Genomic DNA, 21860 nt, shown 5'->3' with positions numbered 1-21860 from the left:
TGTCTGCTGGGTTAAGTTTAGTGGGATGCTGTCTCTCCATTATTTGAGAATTTTGGGGGAAAAGTCCTTAGGGGAGTATATAGAAAAATGAATGAGAAGGACAGGAAAAAAGATGTACTCACAAGACCTGTGATGATCTGCTTTTGTTCCATGAATTTATGCTTCCCATTTGAGGACCTTCTTGCTAACCTCATACTGTGGTGAGGAACTATTATAGTACTGGAATCTGAATATACCATGTCATGATGAGTTTGGGTTTTCTTAATGTAGTTTGGCTTGTGAAACCTGGTAAGGGTTTACAAAAGCTGGGCTGACTCTCCATCTTTCTCACTTTTATCTGTGAATCTACTAAGTTCCGCTTTTACTACTTTGATGTCATTCTCCTTTTCCCAGCCTCTCCAGAAAACCTTCTCACCTGCCTGTTCCTCATCTAGTTTGTCTTGATTGAGAGAGTTTGCACTGTGGTCCAGATATTTTTGTTGCTTTACGTCATCTGAGTTGCTGCTTGCTTTCTTTCCCCTTAGCATGGCCCATATGACAAGTCCCTCGCAGGCAGTGTTGTGTAACAGGGATATCTTCCATCTTTTTCACACTGAATGCACACAGAAAGTTCTGGTCTACTTTCACTGTACCTGTTCAGGATCTTCACCCAAGAGATCAGTGCAGATTTCAGAGGGTCACAGCATGGCTGAGGGTGGAGGTACCTCTGGACTTCACCTACTCCAGCTGCCATCTCAGAGCAGGTTCAGGGCATTGTCTAGTTGGGTTTTGAGTGTCTCTAAGACTCCACAGCCTCTCTCAGCAGCCCATGTCTCAGACAGGCAGAGAGTGACCACCCTCAGAGTCTGAGAGTTCCTTTTCACATTTAACTCTCTGATGAAGCTCAGGCGGAACAGCCTGTGGTTCCCTGGATCTTCTGTTTTCCCCTTTTGAAGGGTGACACTTATGTTCTTCCAGTCCTCAGGGACGATACTCCATTGCTATCAGGTTTCAAAGAAAACCAGGAATAACCTTGCAGGAGCAAGGGCCAGCTTACTCAGCTCCTGTGGGTCCATTCCATCAGGCCCTTGGCCATATCCAGTCTGTTTAAATGTTCCCTGACCTGATCTCCCTCCAACAAGAGTCAGTCTTTCTTGTTTTGGATTTTCTGGATCTCTCAGGGTTCCAGGGTGCCTGAAGGCTGATCTTAGACTAAGACTGAGGTGAAGAAGGCATTCAGTGCCTCAGTCTTTTCAGCGTCCCCGCTGCTTTTTCTACTGCTCCTTTGCAGCAAACTTCCGCATTTGTGCTTGGAACTACTTCGGGAGAGTTAGTATTTATACTTTCTGCCTTCTCAGATCAAAATAAAACTTTCACGTTTTTTCCTTTAAGAAAGGAGATGAAAAGCTGGAGATCTGTTGTGACACCTGCATCTTCCTAGTGCACCAGTGAGCAGCCTTCTCAGTACCAGAAGACTTGAAGGTGGTCCATGGAGTACCATTGCCAGTTGTTGGAACAGATAATTTGTTAAGGCCTTGTCTCCAAGATCAGTTCTTAGCAATATTTTCTCCATAGGGACAACAGTGTATTTCACACAGCCTTACCCAAAAGCTTTCACAACCCAAGAAAAGGAATGCTTAAAATGAGAAGGGACATCATGACCCATTCAAAACAAAGTTTGGATGGCTGGATTGAGGGCTTGGCCTTGATGTGTTGATGTACATTCTCATGGGAAGATGTTATAAACAAGTTGTCACCGAGCCGGAGAGGACAGGAGAGAGGAGTACTTGCCTTTATGATAAAGACCTTCCTCATGGGGAAGCAAGAGCTGCTAGTAGGTTGAGATGGGGGTTATCTCAGACCAATTAAGCAAAAGGACGTCTTGTCAAAGCCTCCACCCACTCTTGTCAAAGCCTCCACCCACTCTTCTACCAGCCTGGCAGTGCAGTAATTCCCGTGGTATTTTCAGGACTCTCCTCTAGTTTCTTTGCAGGCTGAACCAGGGACTGCCTCCCCACCTGCCTGGTGGTGCATAGGACTTGGTATTTTGGAGTACACCCATGTAATTAGTAACTCCGTGGTTAAGAGAGTCACAAGCCCAACCCCACTGGCTTCCCTCTGGCTGCTGGTGAGTCCTCTCTGGAAGGAGGAGGCAGGTGCTCCTGAAAGTATTCTCTGCTCTGCTGGTTCTCCAGGTCATGCATGGAGAGCGTGGGCAGAAGTCTGTGAGGGCAGGTCAGCCTAAGGAAGGTGGTGCCGGGCACCAGGAGAGTGAGGGAGTCTCACTTCTGGGAGTTTGCAAGGTGCAGCTGGAGACAGCTGCAGCCATGCTGGTATGTCACTGAGGATGGCCTTTCTTTTAGCCAGAGAGTTAACTTGCATGTGGGATAAAACTGTCCCTTACTGCAGCTTCAGATGGAAGGGAAAAGAGGAGAATGGAATCAGGATGAGGTCTGCTCAAAACGCCTGGGACTAATACTGGTGTGGGGATGAACAAATGATGACTGCACTGTTCTCCAGTGGGATGTCTGCTCATGCCTGAGCCTGGTCCATGTTAGCACAGGTCTGTCCTGTCTTCCAAAATTTTTTTGGGATGAGTGCATGCTACTGGAAGAAAACTACACCTTACTACAATACTTGATTTAGCAAGAGCTATGTGTTTCCCACTCTCCTGTTTCTAATGAAGCCCTTTTCATATCCATAATAGCTGGTGGCAAATGGGGACACATGGGATGGGAAATTGCACTGATTGCTTTTACTAAAAAGTGACACCTGCAGACTAGCATAACAAACAGACATTCTCATTCTCATTGCTTGCTTGCTTTGTGATCACTGTACTCCTATCAGGGTTGCAGCCAGCAGCCCTTTCTCTGCATAAGGCAAAAAGAAAGGGTGAGGAATGCATTTGGAGCTGTCTGAGGTTGAAGATATTAAAGCTGTCTGGAAGCGAGAAGTACCTCTGTGCACTGTTTTTTCAATGCCTCTCTCTTTGAATTCCTTTGCTTAACCACAGGGACAGGGTTGCAGTACCAGGTCCTGGGAGAGAGATATTTTCCCTGTGAAGGAAACATTAATAGGCTAATTCAGAGTAAATACAATTATGTGATGTATTTGTGTTTGCCAAAACTGTCCCAGTCCAGCTGTGTGGACCTGGGACTTAGTTGTCCTTGTTGATTAGTTAGCTGCTAAAAGCAGCTGTATCCCAGTGAAGGTGCTTGTGTATGTGAGTCTTGTGTGTTCCATGCAGGTGACAGATGGCTTCTGCAGGTCATGTAAGACTCATTAACCTTGCTGGCAGGAGGGATGTGCTGCACTGCACTGCTTCCCTGATCAGAGTTGTGCCCCGATGCTGGCTAGTAAAAGCAGAAAGACTTAGAGCAGCCTGCTTAGCGGATGTTCCTCTGCTGAGATTCATCAGGAAACAAGATGCAGCAAGAGTCACACCTCTCTGATCAGGAGAGGGGGCAATAGTCTGCTTGAAGCAGAGAGACACTGAAACCAGGACCCTGTGCCTGTGTGCAGAATGCAGAAGCCTGGTTTGGGAGCAGGGAGCACATGTCTTCCTGCCTCAACTTAAACCTGGGGACTGCAGAGTGAGGAGAGGGGAAGTAATTTTTATGGAGCTCTCTTGTACAGTTTGCTCTGTATGGAGCCATGTCATGAAATTTACAGTGCATGTAGCTGGCTGTCAAGCTGAAAACCAGCAGTATTTAATGATATATTAATGGCCTTATTTAAAACTATGTGTTTAACTGTTTCCTTTCTACAAGTCCTGGGGCACTGGGAATGGGAATGTATCCCCTATTTCCAGTACATAGCGTGGTGTTCAGTGTGAGGAACTACTGAAGCTGACTTCATGTACATCTTTTTCTTGTCATCTGGATGCAAGCATTATCTCATTGTCGTTGACAGAGACAAGGTAGCTGAAAGGGCTTTTTGAGTCTCTCAGAGTGACTCTTCTTACCTTTAGGCATCAAGTTGCCTTATTCGTTTTTGGATGAGGAGGAATGAATTTTGAGAGAATAAGCAGTGTGGAGGAAAAGTGGAGGGGAGGAGAGAGATTTTAGCAGAATGGGAGAAGGATAATATGTACAAAATTGATGGATGATTTCAAGAAAGAAGGAGAGAAGGCACCAGAGAAAATAATGGATCTAGGCAGATTCTGGGAATGACAATGATTCTTACTTCTGTTTGATTTTATTACTTGGAGCTGCGTGCAGATGAAGATTTTATTTCATGGACTGGTGGTACAGAACTGAGAAGAGGATGTGTGTCTTCTCAGCAGTTTTCTAGCTGTATATCCTTGTGCCACTTTCCATCTGCTTTTTTTGCATGAGGTTGGAAGTTTGAATCTCTTGTGGCTTCTCCTGGAGTGATTGCAAACAGTTCTCTCAAGACTTGCAAGGCTGCCCTTCTGGGATTTTTGGCCATAGAAACATCACTTAAAAATTATTAGGCTGAAAGGAAAGAGGCATTACCAATGCAATGCAAGGTTAGCATTCCAAACAAGAAGGTAAAAAGGAAATTAAGTTTAGATGGCATTTGAGATTGAAGTGTTCATTGTAACTTTAAAAATCCCCCTTATAGCACTTGCATTCCTTCTTTTCTCCCCTTTCTATCTCTTTTGACCCTGCATACAAGAGAAGGAATGAGGACAGTGTATTTTTTCTCTCTTGGTCTCTCTGCTTTTCAAATTACCTCTAACTTTCAAGGGATTGAGACTTCTGAAAAGGTCTTTTATTTGATCAAATTCTCTTGATTCCCTGGGAGTAAGGAAAGAGGAGAAAGGGAGTCCAACTTGTCAGGCTAGATCACTTGAACATCTGAAGTGCTTTTCAGAGTGGCAAGTAAGAGGTATAGGCAGAGTTTGGAAGGCTGCCTGTGAACAGTAGAAAACAGTACTTAAGTGGTTTTCTGGTAGTCATGTTATATGCTTTCCTTGGGAGTTCACTGGGACTAGATCTCCAGAGGTTTGGCTGGATTTCACCTGATGTCAGGGCAGCTTTCATGCAGGAATACCGCACAGGCCGTGTGGAGAACAGGTCTTGAGGAGAAGGGAGAATTCTTGCACGAAGCTGGGGGAGCGTGAAGCAAACATAACCATTATTAATTCATTGGCATGTGTTTCTACTCTGCTCAGAGGTGTGCAGCACAAGAGAACAGAAAACAATTGTTCGGCATGGGGCATGTACCATGCACATAATGGATTTGTGCAATGGAACCATTGTGCACTATGAACTGGAAGGCTCTGAGCCCAGGTGTTCTGAGGAGTGTCAGCGTGTCATTGTGGGTTTGGATGGGAAGGGTACAAGTTTGTCTCTTCAGGAGATGCTTTGCCACATTGTGGTCTCTTGAAGAGCTCTGTCTGTTCTTTGATTGCTGGAATAGTGTTTCACAGCTTTCACAGAATATTTTGAGTTGCAAGGCACCCACAGGGGTCACCAAATCCAGCTCTTCAGTGAATGGCCCATATGATCCAGAGATCAAGAGCAGAGGCAGCTAGTCTGTCCCTCTGTTGCTTACCTGAAGGCAGACAGAGCTTGAGAGCTTTCTGTTAGAACTTACAAACTGTTATTTGGAATAAAAATACTGCCTGTCTAAATTAGCTTAGTTAAGTGCTGCTTCTGCAATCCACCCAGCCTTTTTGTGCCCTGCTTCCATGCTAAGACTGTAATACAGTGTTGTGAGAGACTCGCAAGATTCATCTAATGTGATGCTCTACAGGCAGTGATCTTGTGTTTGCACAGGCTTAGTTTGTTCGAAACTCGTAAAAAAGGCTTTGAATATCTTACAGGTGATGGAGTAGAATGCCTGTTTGTGTCACTGGAGTCAGCTGTGAGCCTCCTCCCTTCGCTGCCTTGAATCAGTGAAACAGTGACAGGCGTTGGCATGGGGAACAGAAGCGGTCAAGGACTTGTGCCTGGGTGGAGGAGTGCTGGCTGCGGCCAGGACCCTGCTGTGCAGGAGGTGCAGGGGCTGTAGCTGATGTCCGCAGCCGGGTCCCTCGGGAGATGGGTGTTGGGATGGGCCGTGGGCAGCTCTGGGAACCGAGAACAACTCTCTGCAAACAGGGAGGTGATTTCCAGCCTGGTTACCTTGAAAAATTTTCTGGTGCCAGAGACCTCAGATACCTTCCTGAAGGAGCTTCACGTGGCCTTGCCAAGAGCAGAAATTTCTTGTGCCTACTGGACTTGTTCAGCTCCTGTGAGTTCTCCAGGTGGCATTTTGTACCACTTTGAATGCTTTTACGTATCCATTTCCTTCTTTTATGGTCATGTCATGTGATCTCTGCTTTTGAAAGTGCCACTCCTTTTGCTCACCCGTATCTTCAGGTCTGTATCTGGACAGGGTGGTCTTGTCCTCTACAAGTCTTTTTTGCGGTCTCACAGAGTTGCTGAGATTAACCTCAAGGAAATAGGGCCCACTTGTTTTTACAATGCAGTGGAAAAGGTTTCAGCTCAAATTCTGCATAAAACAAACAAACTGAAATCAAACTTTTGCCATTCATCTACCATTATACGGCTCTTAACAGTAACCCTGGAGAGTGATATATTTGGAAGGAGCTACTCTGGCCAGTTAATGGTAGGAATCATGGCCATTGCTAAACAGCTTTGATTGCAACTCTGCTCTTGGTACCATAATGAAGCAGGTAGTTCTGAAGTAGCTATATCTGATTCAGCTGTTTTGTGCCTCAATGTTAAAATTTGAAATTTTGGCCTTAAGTGCTGCAACTGAATATTGCTTAAAATGGAGATAGTCGGTGCACTTCTGAGTGGGTTAATGCAGCCAGCATGAGTGGATGTATAGCCCTGCCACACTCCGGACATAGCAGACTTATTACACATGAAATTAAAATTATTATCTCATTTCTTGCCAATCTCTGTGAGTCTGTTTTGTGTCCAAATCAGGACCAGCTGTAGCTCTGTAATCATTGCTAGGCTTTTATTGAATCTGCCTGGGAAATGCCAGGAGAGATTAATGCTATTCTCTCTCCCACTCCTATGACTGATAAAAGTTTTGCTGCTCCCTAATTGGAAACTTCTTTGATGCAGTTAAAACACATGTCTTTTGACTCTCTTGTCTCCACTAGACTTTGAAAGGAGATGATTTATATCCTCCTTGTACCAACTTGTTCTGTGTTTGAAGCCTACTGTCATGGCTTCCCTCCTTCATTTCTACCCCAAAGTTTTTAGGCTTTCTTAGCAGATCTCACTGCTCTGATCAATCACTGGTCCATACAGGTCTGCCCTGAATGCTCCTCCAACTCTCTGGCATGTCCTTAAGAGCAGTGCCCAGAGCCAAGGTCTTTTGTCTAGTGTTCATGTCACTGATGAAGCACAAGCCAAACAGAAATCCCAGTGCAGGCCAGTGGAGTGGAGTGTGAGCACACAGTAAACAGCATCCTCTTGTGTGCACACTTGTTTCATGTTGTTTCTCTCCTGGAAACACAGACAACTCATGCCATGACTTGGTACTTCAGCACAAAGCCAGTCTACTTCCTTTCTTGCTTGTATTTTCAGAATAGGGAACATACCTGTAAGGAAAGAAAATACATGGAGAACATCCAGGTTGGTGAATGGTGGGGTTGCTCAGCCTTTCCCCTTGTATAAAGTCACCAACAAAAATTTCACCAGCACTAGGCTCATTGTTGAATTGGGGTGGGTGGCAGCAGACACTCGTGGCTCCAAGAGAGCCATGCTGCTGAGCCCTTGGGGTTTGTTTGGCAGGTGGGGGCCTGGTACCTGATAGTCCTGCTCTGGGCTTCTGGAAGTAGAAAATGAGTCACCTTGCTGGCAGTCAGCAGCGGGATGCTTGGAGGTCCTGGCTCCCAACACTTCTGGTGCCATCACAGCTGGAGATGTGCATGTCTGTTCACAGGGGAATGAGGAGAGCTCTTCTTTTTGGCTGCTTCTTTCCTGGGCTGGCACGGTCACTCTGCCCAGCTGTGGTTCCCTGGGGAAGCAGAGTGAGAGATCTCATTGCTGCCAAAACACTCCAGTTCCCCTCCTTGCAGATGTGATGTGACCCCTATAATTTGTTCTCTTTTTAACCCACATCAGATACTTCCTTCTGCTCAAGTGCCTTGTTCTGGTTTTTGGGTTGGTTTTGCGATTGGTTGGTGTTGTGGTCTTTTGCTTGTTTGTTTGCTTGTGTTTTCATAAATCCCATCCTCCCACACATTAATTTTCTGCTCAGAGTAAGATAAATCAGCTTGTGGATGGGGCTGAAGGTGCCAGACCACAAGCAGTCCAGGACTGTGTGCTGGACAGGTCACCTCCTAGCAGTGAGTGGGGCCGCACCCAAGAACTGGTATTTGTAGGAGATAAGGTGCCCATCAATCTTCTTTCAGGCCTTTCCCAGGATGTAAAGAAAATAATTTCCTGGTCTGGTCCCGGCACTGCCAGGGATATCAAAAACACTAAGGATATCAAAGATGAGAAATGGTAGAATAAAGCATTGACAAAGTTTTTACACTATTGCTTTTACACTATTGGGGCTGACTCTGGCGCTGTGAGTCTTTCACAGAGCACTGTGGTGCCAGAGTAGAGGGAGATCTCAGTTTGATCTGGATTAAGCTACCATATGTCTGGGTTTCCTCAAACATATTTCACTTTTTTCCATGTGGTTATTTTCTCCAGGACCAAGATAAATTCATCCAGAATTCACAAATATCATTCATGGTTGTAATAGGTTGACCCAGGGTAGATGCCAGGCACTCACCAAAGCTGCTTACTCATTCCTCTCTGCAGCTGGACAGAGGAAAGAAAATTTAATGAAGTGTTCCTGGGTTGAGATTAAGAAACAGGAAGTGGCCATTCATCAAATAGCATCACGGGCAAACAGGCTTAACTTAGAGATATTAATTGAATATATTACTAAGAAACTCAGAGCAGGATAATGAGAAGTAAAATAAACTCTTAAAAACACCCTCTCCACACCCCTCCCTCCTTCCAGCTCTACCTCCCACTCCAGCAGTGCAAGAAAACAGGGAATGGGAGTTATGGCCAGTTCATCGCCTGAGGCTGCTCCCACTGCTCAGGAGTCATTCTCCTGCTGCACCTGGGGTCCCTCCCATGGGAGACAGCTCTCCATGAGCTTCTTTGACGTGGCTCCATCCCATGGGCACCAGCCCCTCTCAAACTGCTGCAGTGTGGGTCACTCTTCTGTGGGGTGTAGTCCTCCAAGGGCCCCTCTCTCCACGGGTCTCCCAAAGGATCACAGCCCCCTCCAGGCATCACCTGCTCCAGCATGGGCACCTCCATGGGCTGTGTGTGGATCTCTGCATCCCTGTGAATCCCCATGGGCTGCAGGGGCACAGCTGCTTCACCATGGGCTGCACCACGGCCTGCAGGGGAATCTCAGCTCCAGTGCCTGGAGCAGCTCCTGCCCCTCCTTCTCCACTGACACTGGTGTCTGCAGAGTTGTTCTTCTCACATGTTCTCTCTCTGCTCTGAGGCATCACTAGGGTTGCACATCTCAATAGGCAGAAGCTGTCTGGAAACACTGTCCAGCCTGAAAAAGCTGGTATCTGACCTGGTAAACAGGGATCTGAGAAGTGCTTGTAGGGATCTTTGTATCCTTCTCCAGGAATTCTTGGCAGCTTCAGGAAAAGATCTACTTAATGTTTTTTGCTGGGAGAGGTGGTAATAAAAAGTCCAAAAAGTCCCAGGATATGCTCCCTGAGAGCTGAGTGAGAGGACATTGCTAAGCACAGTCTTTACATCAGCTGTATGGTTAGAAATACATGAACAGCAGTATAATCTGCAGTGTCTCACTCCATCCTGGTTCTCCCCTCCCCTACAGGGAGGCTAGCAATATTGGGAATTAGGTCAGCATGATGAGAATGATTTCTCATGCATGAGGTTGATTCCTGGATTGCAAAGGCTGTGCTGCCTTCCTTCTTTCTCCAGGATGCAAAGGGCTCTGTGCTACCCTGGCAGAGGGTCAGTGATCCCTTCCTCAGTGACTTTTATCCTTTTGTCAGCTCAGGATCAGTGTGTGTGCTGGCGTCAGAGGCCTGAGCAGCAAGTGAAGGAGGTCTTCCACCTCTTTGACCAGAAAGAGGACCCAGACCTCAGTTCCAGCAGCCTCTCAAAATCTGCTGTCCATGTGTGCTGCCCAGTGTTCACGGGTGGTCTGCATGCCCCTGCTGTGGGCACCCTGGCATCTTGCTGTGCCACGAGCAGTGAGGTGAGGTGAGCTGGGAATCCCTCAGCTCTGGCTTCAGGCCTTTCCCAGTGCTGCCCACACGGGATTTTCAGGTCCTTGGGCTCTGCCCATATGGGCTTACACAGCTCAAACATGGCTGTGCAAGGAGAGACCCTCTGCACTGGGGCTGACCCTCCAGTGCAGGGAGAAAGCTAATGCTTTAGCTTTTTAGTCGAAAAAAAACATTCAGGGAAAGCATATTGTTAAGGGACTGGGCAAAACATTAAATTTTCAGACATTTTTAAATGCACAAGTAATTTAATTATTCGAAGATGATAGTGCCTGTTCTTGCAATATAAAAGCAATCCTGTCTTACTGACAAAATATTGATATAGTTTTTGTCACTTTCTCCCCCCTCCCCCCCCTTCCTTATACCAAAAGTTGCTCTTTGCACTTTAAAAAAAAGTAGTTACCTGTCCAAACAGCAGTTTTTATGAACGAGGAAGAAATGTGTTGTCATCACTTCCTGCCAGAGGAACAGGTGAGAAAGCTGAGCCTGCAAAGCATACTTCTGGTTTATTGGGTTGAAAGTCTGCCTTGTAAGGGTGTGCATCTTGGTATGTTGGCAGTGGCATTTTTAGGGCAGTACAAGATACACATGGCTGAGATCCAGAGGCCCTAAAATCACAGGATCACAGAACAGTTGAGATTGGAAGTGAACCCTTGAGATCATGTAGTCCAATCCTTCTTCTCAAAGCAGGATCAACTAGAAAAGTTGCCCAGGACTATGCCTCCAAGGATGGAAACTCCATAATGTTTTGGGCAACTGGTGCCAGTGTTGAACAACCCTCATGGAGAAAAAGTGTTTCATTGCATATAAAAAGAGTTTTCTGAGTTTCAATTTGTACCCATTGCTTCTTGCCCAGCTGCTGGGCACTGCTGAGGAGAGTCTGCTTCTCTCTTCTCCACTACTACTCTAATACTGAGGTATTGGTGTGCATTGATGAGATCCTGCTGAGCTTCTGAAGAGTCCTGGTGTTCTCAATAGTTGCTCCTCTGCTTGGTGCTCCTTTCTCCAGAAGGGGCTTGAAACTTCAGACCACACACTCTCTCCCAGCTCAAAAGCAGTGTAGCTAGAATTACTTTGCAGCCAGGCAATTTAGTTCATTTTGAAAAGATAATAGTCCTGCTGTAAGAAGAAACTGCTGCATACTGCTGCATCTGGGCAATACAGTGATTCCTCCCCCTCCTCCTGGTGTGAGTAAACCTAACCACTAAAACTGTAATGAACATGAAATTGTTTGAGAACACTGTACCTCTGGGGCTGTTTGGGAAGGTAGCCACTTGCATATAACCTCAACTTGCTTTCTGCCTGTGAATATCCCTTCTTCCAAGATCAGCTTTCAGAATTGCTGCTTTCTTCTTCAAATAACTTGCATTTCTTTGTTTTTGTTTGGCACAGGTATCTCTCACTGTATAAAAGACCCTTTGCACCTAGTGTTTTCTGTGGAAGAGATTTATTCAGCTAAAAGTATGGACAAATTAGGGTTAGCATAGGTAAAACATGCTAAGGTAACAGAGAGCAACAAAGATGACTATGAAAGCAACTGGTGATCTGCCAGGACTCAAATACTACAGGCATATGTATTTGTCCAAGGCGGAGTTGGCTCTGAGCTGTGTCAGTAGAACTGGGAGGAGGCAGGAAATAGGATAGAACTTGTGTCCTAGTACTGTTCACAGCCCAAATCTTCCAGTGTGACACAGCTTTGTGGAACTTTGTATTGATGAGAGCTTGTAAAGCTCCAGTTTGACTGCCCGGTATCGAGCCATTTGGTTCCTTAGCCTTTGATAGACATCCCAGGAGGATGCAGTACCATGCCAGCAACATGGACATTTTGGTTTAAAATTGCTTAGACCTCTGCTTGTCAGATGCACTTGGCTTCCTGCCATTGAGTGCATGCACGCTTCCCTTGACCCTTCAACCATGCGAGCGAGCTCTCTAAGCCTTGCAGTAGCTCAAAAGTGAATTGGTTGGGTTCTCTTGTCAAATTGGAGTGTTGTTGACCCAGCATCACTAATAATACTGTTCACCAAATGCACATTAAAGAGGTCAATATGGGGCAAAACCATGCCTTCTGACAGTATTCGCCTACATTCCCAGCTGTTGTATGAGGTGGTCTTTCACCCATAATCTTCCTGTCTTTCTTTTCATTTCTGCATTTCTTTTCCTTTGGAAAGTAGAATCTTCTCCCTACACTCATTGTATGCCTTTTACTCTCTAAATCTTGTGGGATCTGGGTTTAATAGTCTTAATTACTACCTTCTCTGACCAGCACTAATAGCTTCCTATTTGAAAATAGCTAGTTGAAGGACATGATTCTACCCCTCTGCTCTCATGAGACCTTACCTGCAACGGTGCCTACAGTTTTGGTGCCTCCAACATAATAATGACATGGAACTGCTGGAGCAAGTTCAGAGGAGGGCTGTGAAATTGCTAAAAGGACTGGAGCACCTCCCCAGTGAGGACAGGCTGAGAAAACTGCGGCTCTTCGGCCTGGAGAAAAGAGGACTGCGTGGAAACATCAATAGCAATCTTCCAGTGTCTGAAGGGTTCTACAGGGAAGGTGGAGAATGCGTCTTCACCAGGAAGTGTAGTGGTAGGACAAGGATTAATGCATACAAACTGAAAGAGGGGAAACTTAGATTAAATATTAGGAATTTGAGAGTGGTGAGATACTGGAACAGGTTGCCCAGAAAAGCTATGGTTCCCCCATTCCTGACAGTGTTTGAGGCTGGTTTGGATAAGGCCTTGAGCAACCTGGTCTAGTGGGAAGTGTCCCTGCCCATGTCAGGGGGGTGGGAACTAGATGGTCTTCAAGGTCCCTTCCAACCCAAACCATTCTACGACTCTGTGACTGTATGATTTTATGAAATCTGTTAAATCAGTTCCATTAAGCCTCACTGCTTTCTGTGAGAAGAGGTTCTTGTGTTTAGCATTCTTTATGTGTCATTTAAACACCATTTAGAATGCATTCTGTCAGAGGGCTATAGTGCAGTTATAAACCAGACACGCAGAACATAATTGTCTGTAGAAAAAAGACCAACAGGTGACTGTAGCTATTCCTGTGATCTGCCAAACTTATTTTTTCTGTTCATGTGAGCAAAATTTAGAACCAGTTTTGGTTCTTAACCACCTGAGGGCTAAACAATGCATACATCCAGATTGGCTTGTTCAGTCACCATCTTTCATGCTTTCCATGCTCAAGATGTTGTATTTTTCATGCTTTCTGAGCTCTATCGTACCAGAATTCATCTCCTCTTGAACTTGCTGCCATGTGGCCCTACCCCAGCGATAGAGACTGCTGACACATGCACAGTCCAGCTGGCTGGTGATGCTGAGAGCTGTCACTTCTTCCCTGCACTCTCCTCTCTCCATCAGAGATGTGCAACAGGGTTATGGCAAAGGGGTGAGCACCACAAAAAAACTGCGTCTACAGCTTGCTGGCTGAGGGTTGGTGAGAGCAGCCCAGGTGGGGAGGGTGAGCCTGTGGTGGGGAGAGGGGCGTGGGGCTCTGCAAGCCTTGCCAGGACGGCCTGTCCTTATGCCTTGGATGTTGTGTTTCTTTCCTTGCAGATGTCGTGGCACCCGCAGTACCGCAGCTCCAAGTTCCGCCATGTGTATGGCAAAGCTGCCAGCAAGGACAAGTGCTACGACTGCGTGCCCATCACCCACAACATCAACGACAACCACTTCTGCGCCGTGAACCCCAGCTTCATTGCCGTGGTGACCGAGTGCGTGGGCGGCGGCGCCTTCCTCGTCATTCCCATCAAGCAGGTGAGCTCCCCAGGCAGAGCTGGCTTTCGGGAGCCCCTCAGGAGGCTGGAGGAGGGACATCGTCTAGGGAGCTGGGTCACAGAGGATAGTCAGTTAATGCTGTTACCCAAATTGCAAAGTGATGGAAGAGGCCCCAGTTGCCCTAGCAGGTGACTCCTGGCATGTGTGTATTTGTATGTCTTGCATTGCTGCTTGCAGATTTTTAACACCTTGCTTCATTTTACAACTCATTTGCCTTTCTTGTATAGTCAGCAGAATGTGCTGTTCAGATGTTTGTCTCCTGGGAGAAACTGCAAATTAAAAAGTATTTAGTGGGTAAAGGGGGCAAAACCAGAAAGCTGCTTTAGCAACATGGATTCAGCCGTGACCAAAGGAGAATATGGTATGTTTTGTTCTACTGCCTCCGTTGTGAAAGAATGGAGACACAGTTATCAGGCAATGAAGCTCTTAAACTTCAAGCAGTGATGCTGTGAAGACTTCCCTTTCAGAAACAAATCCCATGTATATGAGTTTTCATGACTTAGGATCTGGTGAGAGGGAGAACCTGGCTGTCTGATGTTTATTGCTTCAGTAAAATTAGGCATGCACTGGATTAACTTCAATATGGGATTATGATCTCTCTGGAGTCAGGACAGAACAGATGAAAGGCAAAAGTTCAGCCTTTAATTAAAAGTTAATTGATGGTGTTATTGTAATGCCACTTTTTCAATATATATTTGCTAAGGATGAAAGTGAACTGGTTGTACTTGAAGAACCTAGCACAGTTTCCGGCCCTTCTGGACCTTGTTAATTCATTCCTTCAATGCTGGTGCAGTTTAGAGACTGTCCTTCTAAAATTAACCACTACCCTGTTTTTCTTGACTGATTCACTTCTGCCCCCTCAATGATGGTCTGTTGAGGCTCAACAACTTGTCCTTATCACAGAACTGCATCTGTAGGCCGACAGCTGTTGACTGTGGGGGATGTGGTGTGGGACCAAGCAGTGAAAGTGCTGGCAGCAAAAGTAGCTGAGGTGCTTGTACTGCTTACTATTAATTTTTCTGTCTTCTCACCTCTTCTCAGCTTGGCTAGTCTTTGTAGTAATTTTTCCTTCTTACACCTGCTCACATACTCCACCCAGTTTTGAAATATTGCCTGCAGAAATCAAAGGCATGGTGGAACAAAAAAAGATACAGAAAAGGATAATTAAAGTATGTCAATGAAAATGTAAAAGTACTTTCATATGAGGAAAGACTTTGCAGGTCAGGCCTCAGTCAGTCTGGGAAAAAAGGCAAGATGTATAAAGGTGTGAGGAGTAGAAGTTTAAGGAGCAACTCCTTTTGATTTGTTTGGTGAAGGGGATTCTAGAGACCAGGGAGCAGACCATTAGCAGCAGATGTAAATGCTGCTGCAGTTCAGATGTGGGGCTCTCTGTTCTGGATGCTGATGAGTCTGGAAGAATTAATGGCTTCAAAATGGAGCTATGGACAGGAGTTGTCCCTTAAGGGTTAATCTTTGGTTGTGGATCAGAGAAATGAGGTGCTTCACATGGCTGTTCTCTGAATAGCTGTTCCTGACCTATGCTGGGGGGTAGAGCAGCCTCAGCCTCCCAAAGAAAGGGATTCCTGAGTCAGGACCCGCCATACCAGCTACTTTGTTTTGGCTACTCCACTTCCAAAGTGGTACCATCTGGTGCAAAGCAGAAACTTTTGACTTGTGCTTCTGATGGTGGCTTTTTGTTACTGCCATCTCTTGGTGTGAAGGTGAGCCATGGCAGACAGTGTGCTGGACACTTGGCTTGTGGCCTTGGCTGCCAGGGCACAAAGGCAGCTTGTTCTGCAGACCTGTCAGGGACAGTATTGCCCTCTTACAATGGACAACTGACTGGTTATTTTTCACTGGATTCATGGGAAGCAGACATGTCCCAAGTGCAACAAAGTGTGAAGGAAGAGCCCAAGAGACCAAGAGCCAGGATGACATTTGGTCAAAGCAAGAGGTAATAGCTGGGACAGGGAGGGCTACAGTTGCTGAAGAGGATAAACAACCTGTTCAGGGAGCTGTTCTTGTCCCTCCCTCCAATGTTTTTTAGTTCATTCTACATGTGTTGCTGCTAGGGTGGCTGCCTGTCTAAGGATGTCCTTGAATGAAGCCTCAGCTTTGTCCTGTTTAACTGCACCTCCTTGCTTGTTTGTTGTACTCCTCTCCTGCTGAGTCACAGGCACCAAGGTCTCTCATCTCTTGAATAAATACCACTTCTTTCCTTCTGCACCAGTCTTCTTCTCTGAGAGCCTGGGGGTGGGGTAGGGCTAGGGACAGTGGAGGTTATGTAAAGAATGAGTTCTTTGCCCTAGATACCATCCTTATAGCAGGCCTTTGCAGTCAGCCTTATAAGAAATTAGCTGAATATTTGCCATCCCTCTGGAAATGGTCTGTAGCAGGATGTGTCAGTGACATCCCGGTGAATGTGTGCCACTGAAACCAGCTGGGTGGAAGGGCAGCACATCTTAACAGAGAGGCAAGGGGCTGCAGCCACAGTGGTTGCCTGGTGCCCAGAACAGGCTGACTGACTGTAAATCTCACAGGTTCAAGGAGACATGAGCTCGGTGACTGTAAATGAGAGATCAACTGCTTTCCCACAGTGTGGCCTGGGTGTAGATGTGTGGGGGAAGTGCATGCACAGCATGCCAAGGAAAGATCTTGACTGCGAGGGAAATTTTGTGCCCTTCCTTTGAGAGGTGAAGTCCTGCCTTTTTCCTTTCCTGATGACCAGACTGTTGAGACCGCGTCTGTCTCTTCCTCTGCAGCAAAAAAAAAAAAGTGAGAACAAGGTCCCAGGAGATTATTTATGCCCAGATCTGCAATCTCCAGTCTTTCAATGTGTCAGCACCAGGTGTGAAAGGGAGGATATCTGTGGCTGTGCAGACTTCATAGACACAAACTCCCGTCCCTTCTCTCTGGGAACATGGACTGTAAAATGAGAGTGCTGGTGACCCTTCTGGCCTTGCAGAACTGACACGTGTGTGAGTGCTGTGCTGGTGCCCTTCAGGGGCAGAGGTGAGCCTGACTGACCTCACAGTAATCTACCCCGCAGAAATCTGCTGGGAGAGTTTTGATGGATGTTCCACTAGAAGTGATTTTTGTCAGCAAGCTCCAAGCTTTTCAGAAGTGCTAGAACTTTAGCAAGGGAGTGGTTGAAAAACTGCTCATTTTCAAGCTCTGCAGGCAACTGTGGAAGTCAGGTACCACTTCATGGAATGACAACACATCTAGTTACTGAAATAGTTTTTGATCTGTAGAATGAAATTTCCTCCAGCAGTGAAGATCTTCACGTCCACATGCAGATGTGCATCTGAGACCAGCAGCTCTAGCTTTATGTCATGTGCGTTTTCTTGGCTCTTGGGGGGTTCATGTGTGGTGAGTCCTGCTCTTGTCCCAGGGCTTGCAATGGGGCAGGTGAGAGTGGTGGCTGGGAGAACAAGGGCTCCTTTTCCAAAGCCTGGGAGTGGGGTAAGTGGGAGTGGGGTAAGAGAGCTTTGAAGGACGGGTCAGGCAAACTGGGCTTAGGACAGCCTGGGAGTCTCCCAAAACGGAGTGGGGAGCAGACAGGCAACTAGCTCTGGGAGGGGACAGAGTTCCCTTAAGGATCAAGGGATCCCTGTCGATCCAGCTGTCCACCCCTTTTAGCTGTCATCTTGAAACCAAGCTCTGAAGCCTACAAAAGGACACTGTGGGTGGAGGAGTGCTTCTTATTAAAGGCCTTTTATCTCTCTTCTGCCTTCCCAAATCTCTTTGCATTGTCGCTGTTATAAAAGGAAATTGGTTTAGGCTGTAGTTTGAAAAACCACAGTCTTTTACATTTCAAAGCCCTTTGGATGTTCGGTTTAAAGCAGGTTAGTCCCAGTTTATGCAACAAACTTTCCAGTGAAGCCAGAATAGTTACACAGTGATGTCCTGTTCTGTATGCAGAATTGCAAAAACCCCCCAAAATTTATAAGCTGGGAAAATTATATCCTATCCACAGTCTGTTTAGGGGTTTTAGATTCCCCTCAGCTCTGCTCTCCTAAGGCCCACCTCTGGAGAGTTGCAGGGAGTAGTACATCTACAGAAGTGTCTGCTTTCTAGGAGAGCACACATTTGCAATCATTTTGGTCTGCAGTTCTTCCAGGCAGGAAGCAGTAAGCTGGTAAGCACCACCACTCTTGCCATTCTGTCTCCTTTCTTCAGTGACCGACTTCTGCTCTTTAGCTAATGCCTGGGGCGTGTCAGGGGGCTCCCCACACTTCCTGCTTCTTATAGAGGGAAGCAGGCATTACTTCAATGTTAATAAAACCACCACCACCCTTTCTGCTATTTAAATATTCAGACTTGACTCTCCAGCAGAGACCGTGCCGGCAGTGTGGGTTTGTTCGATGCAATACAGCCCCCATCTGGCACAAGGCTCCCAATACACCTTAGGGCACTGAGTCTGGGATTCGTACCAGTGCTGCTGGTTTTGGGCTTTTTTTGAGAGTTCAGAATGCTGATTGAATTTGATTAATGGCTGGATTTAAACACCATCAGAGAGAAATAGCTTGCTAAAAGAAAAACGGTAATTTGTAATTTGTGTCACAAATACCTCTTTGGTAAACCCAAAACCAAAATAATTTTTTTTTGCTGCTTGTAGGAAATACCTTCTGAAGGAGAGTTTGCTGTTGTTTATCCCCCCATCAAAAGATCTCTAAAAAATGTCAAATATTCATCTCATTCAAAGATGTTTCTCCTCTAAATTACTCTTTGGTGTCTGTACCCAATACTGTCTTCCAAATGTGTAGGCATGTATGGAAATTTTTTCACAGCAACATGTTCTTGGGAAGGTCTGGCAGACTTTCTTTCCTTTAAGGTGGTATCATCAAGACTTGACTAGCAGGGACAGCAAAAACCCCATCTTTAACAGACAGAGAGCATCCAGGGCATTTGGAGAACAACAAGCAGAAAGTTTCTTTCTGGAGCTGCCTTGAAAATGCCCTGGAATTCCATGGCTCACCCTCATTATATTTATTTTTTTCCAGACAGGCAAGCTTGACCCACATTATCCCAAAGTATGTGGGCACAAAGGGAACGTTCTGGACATCAAGTGGAACCCATTCAATGACTTTGTAATAGCTTCATGTTCAGAAGATGCCACAGTAAGTTTACTGCTTTGTACTGTGTGTTAGTACCTGGCTAATGTGCTTTTTGGAGAATGAAGTTGAAAGAAACCAAAAGTTCATGAATATGAAATGATGTGAGGTGTGAAAGCATGCATATACTTATTTAAGAAGTTAGGAAAAAGTAAGATTCCTCTCTTTCTCCTGAATTCAGACCTTTGTGATGCCTTCCAGATGAAATACCAAATCAGTGTAATGAGGAAAATTTATTTTATGGGGGCTTGTGCCTTTTTATGGTGTGTTTGTATGAGGAAAACAAAATATGAGTTTAAAATGGAAGGGCTATTAAAGTTTAATCTCTTTGAAACTCTGTCTTTACTTTAAAAAAAGCTTCAACACAACATTATCTGGATCAGCTCTTTCAGATTAATTCCCCACAGAGCTTGTTCCTGCACTCTGTAGAGTCATGCTGGATCAGCTGTGGTGAGGAATATGCATCTTACACTTCTGCAGTGGATGCTTTGGCTGAAGTTAGTATGGGTAAGATGTAGACACTGTGGTAATTGGAAGATTCTAGTCATGTTTGTAAGGGACAATTTAGCTCATATCTCCCTACTGGAAGGTCACTTTCAAAAGGTCTTGTAAAAAGTGTGATGCTGATGTCTTTGATAGTGAGAATATCTGACTAACTGCCATGCTTTTTTCCAGAGATCCCATGTGAGATCCCACTGGGTTTATTCTCACTCTGCCATAGAGCATCAGGGAGTTTTCTCCTGTTATTTTCTCCAGACCTGGCTTGGTTCACATGCTCTGCCATTTTAGTTCTGCCAAAAAGTCAGTCTTGATTATAAGCTTTTTTGATTGTCCTTCCTGCTTGTTTTGCTTGTTTGGATACTTCTCTGTGGGTTTGTGGTTTGTGGTTTTTTTTTTCCTTTCAGTTTCTGAACTGATGGTGAAGATTTTATTGTATCTTCCAACCTGTATCCAGGCTTTCATGCTATCTCAGGAGGTATGGCATGGTATGACTTACTTGTGGCAGAGGGCACCACTTTGGCCATTCTTTTGAGCCTCATATGAGAAGTGAGCACAATCCTCAAAACATCCCACTGTAGTTAAAGAATCACAGAAGCGTTTGTGTTGAAGGGGAGGTTTCTTTCACCACCTCTCTAGGCAGAGCACTTGTTCCTATTCTTCATTCCTCCCAAGGGGAATTTTTTTCCTTCCAGCACAGTTAATGACTGCTGTCCTCCTACTGTGCATTTCAAGACAAAGTGTGCCTCTTTTTTCTCAGTTAGTCTTGTAAGTATTGAAGCTTTTATCAATTTGCCTGGAAGCTCTCTCTTCTCCAGGCTGAGCATGCCCATCTCCCCCAGCTTTTACTTGCAGGATAAAGTGCTGTAGTCTCTTGGGCATCCTGGTGGGCCTCTAGCATCTTTCTTGCACTGAGGGGTACGAAACTGGATGCACTATCCCCAGATTTCCTTTCCAGTTTTCTCCAGAATGTTGACACTGGATCATTCCTCAGACTAAAGAATGGAAACGGAGCATGTCACAGGTCTCAGTACCAAAAGTTGTTCCAAGAAGTCTGCCTGTCTGTGACTGTACTCGCTTTTTACTATTCTCCCATCCTCATCCTAGCACCAGAAAATGGTATCTTAGGGGTCTTCTGCGCTGTGACGTGGTGCAGAGATATCTCCTCCCTGCCTGCTAAGTTGCAAGGACAGCAGACTGTGTTTCTTGGTGTGACTGTCTTTCCTGGTACCTCATAGCTGGACCTTGAATGTCACTTCCTCTATGCCCTACTCAAATAATTGCGTTTCTCCAAGCCTTGTTCAGGTGAGCTGAGAAGATCTCTAAGGCTACAGATCCTGTGGCCTCAGTAGGTCCTTCTCCCAGGGGTTGAGTATCCTTCTAGGGAAAATGGGATGCATCTGATCTCCATTGCCAGCCATATTGCCATATACATCCATTGCCTTTGATGCTCTCCTTTTGTACCTTCAATGAGTTTGGCTCCATCCTCTCTGTGCCTTCATGCTATGTAGTTGAAGGTCAGCCAGAGACTGAACAAATTATTTTCTTTCGAGCTTTCCTCAGATTTGCTGTGTTGCTGCTTCCTTCTCATCTCTTGTCTGCTGTTTGACTCGTTCTGTGAGGTCAGCATCTTACTTGACCTGCCTGTTCTGGAGAGCTCATATTGGACATACTGTTGAGACATCTTCATGGCAATATTTCCTCTGTTTTAAGAGAAGTTTGAGGAAGGTTTTTTGGGGGTCACAGAGGTGTCCACCACTTCCACTGGGCTGGATATAAGAGGAAAAGCCTTCCTTCCAGCCTGTTGTTAAAAGCCTGGTGCTGTCTTCTATTTCTGAGCATTAGTAAGCCACTGTGCATCTAAAGGATGCATCTACAAGGATGCATCTAAATGCTTACTGGGCTGGACCTCCCTTTGAGCAAGGCTACAAACCTTCCGAGTAGATAAGGGAAATTTCACTTCTCCCACATTGCTCAGAGGTTTCTTGACTGTTAACCAGCCTTTCCGGAGCTTGCTTTAGTGGTACCACTGTTACCAAAAATCGGTAAAAATAAAAGCTTCTTAACACTAACATAGCATTAAATAGCAGACATTCTTTATTTAGCTGGGTGCATGAGGGGATATCTCCTCTGAAATATCATGCATGCTGACTACAAAAGGAATTCCTGTTTAGATACTATATTTTATGTACATAGTCACTGATTTTTCCCTGAATAAGCATAATAATAATTTCCCTAAAATCAGTAACATATTTTCTCTC

General features: G+C 45.6%; 1 protein-coding gene across 1 annotated transcript in view; it reads left to right on the top strand.

The window, feature by feature from the left end:
- The window catches only part of CORO2A (coronin 2A), a 55865-nt gene that overhangs the window by 20549 nt on the left and 13456 nt on the right, over nucleotides 1–21860 (top strand). Inside the window, exons 2-3 of the mRNA XM_058043661.1 lie at nucleotides 13763–13963; nucleotides 18991–19107. Of these exons, the coding sequence (XP_057899644.1) occupies nucleotides 13763–13963; nucleotides 18991–19107 (318 nt within the window). The remainder of the gene's footprint in view (nucleotides 1–13762; nucleotides 13964–18990; nucleotides 19108–21860) is intronic.

This window comes from Melospiza georgiana, chromosome Z (assembly GCF_028018845.1).
Source record: "Melospiza georgiana isolate bMelGeo1 chromosome Z, bMelGeo1.pri, whole genome shotgun sequence".
In the NCBI taxonomy this organism is placed as follows: domain Eukaryota; kingdom Metazoa; phylum Chordata; class Aves; order Passeriformes; family Passerellidae; genus Melospiza; species Melospiza georgiana.
This window is presented reverse-complemented; position numbering and strand designations above follow the sequence as displayed.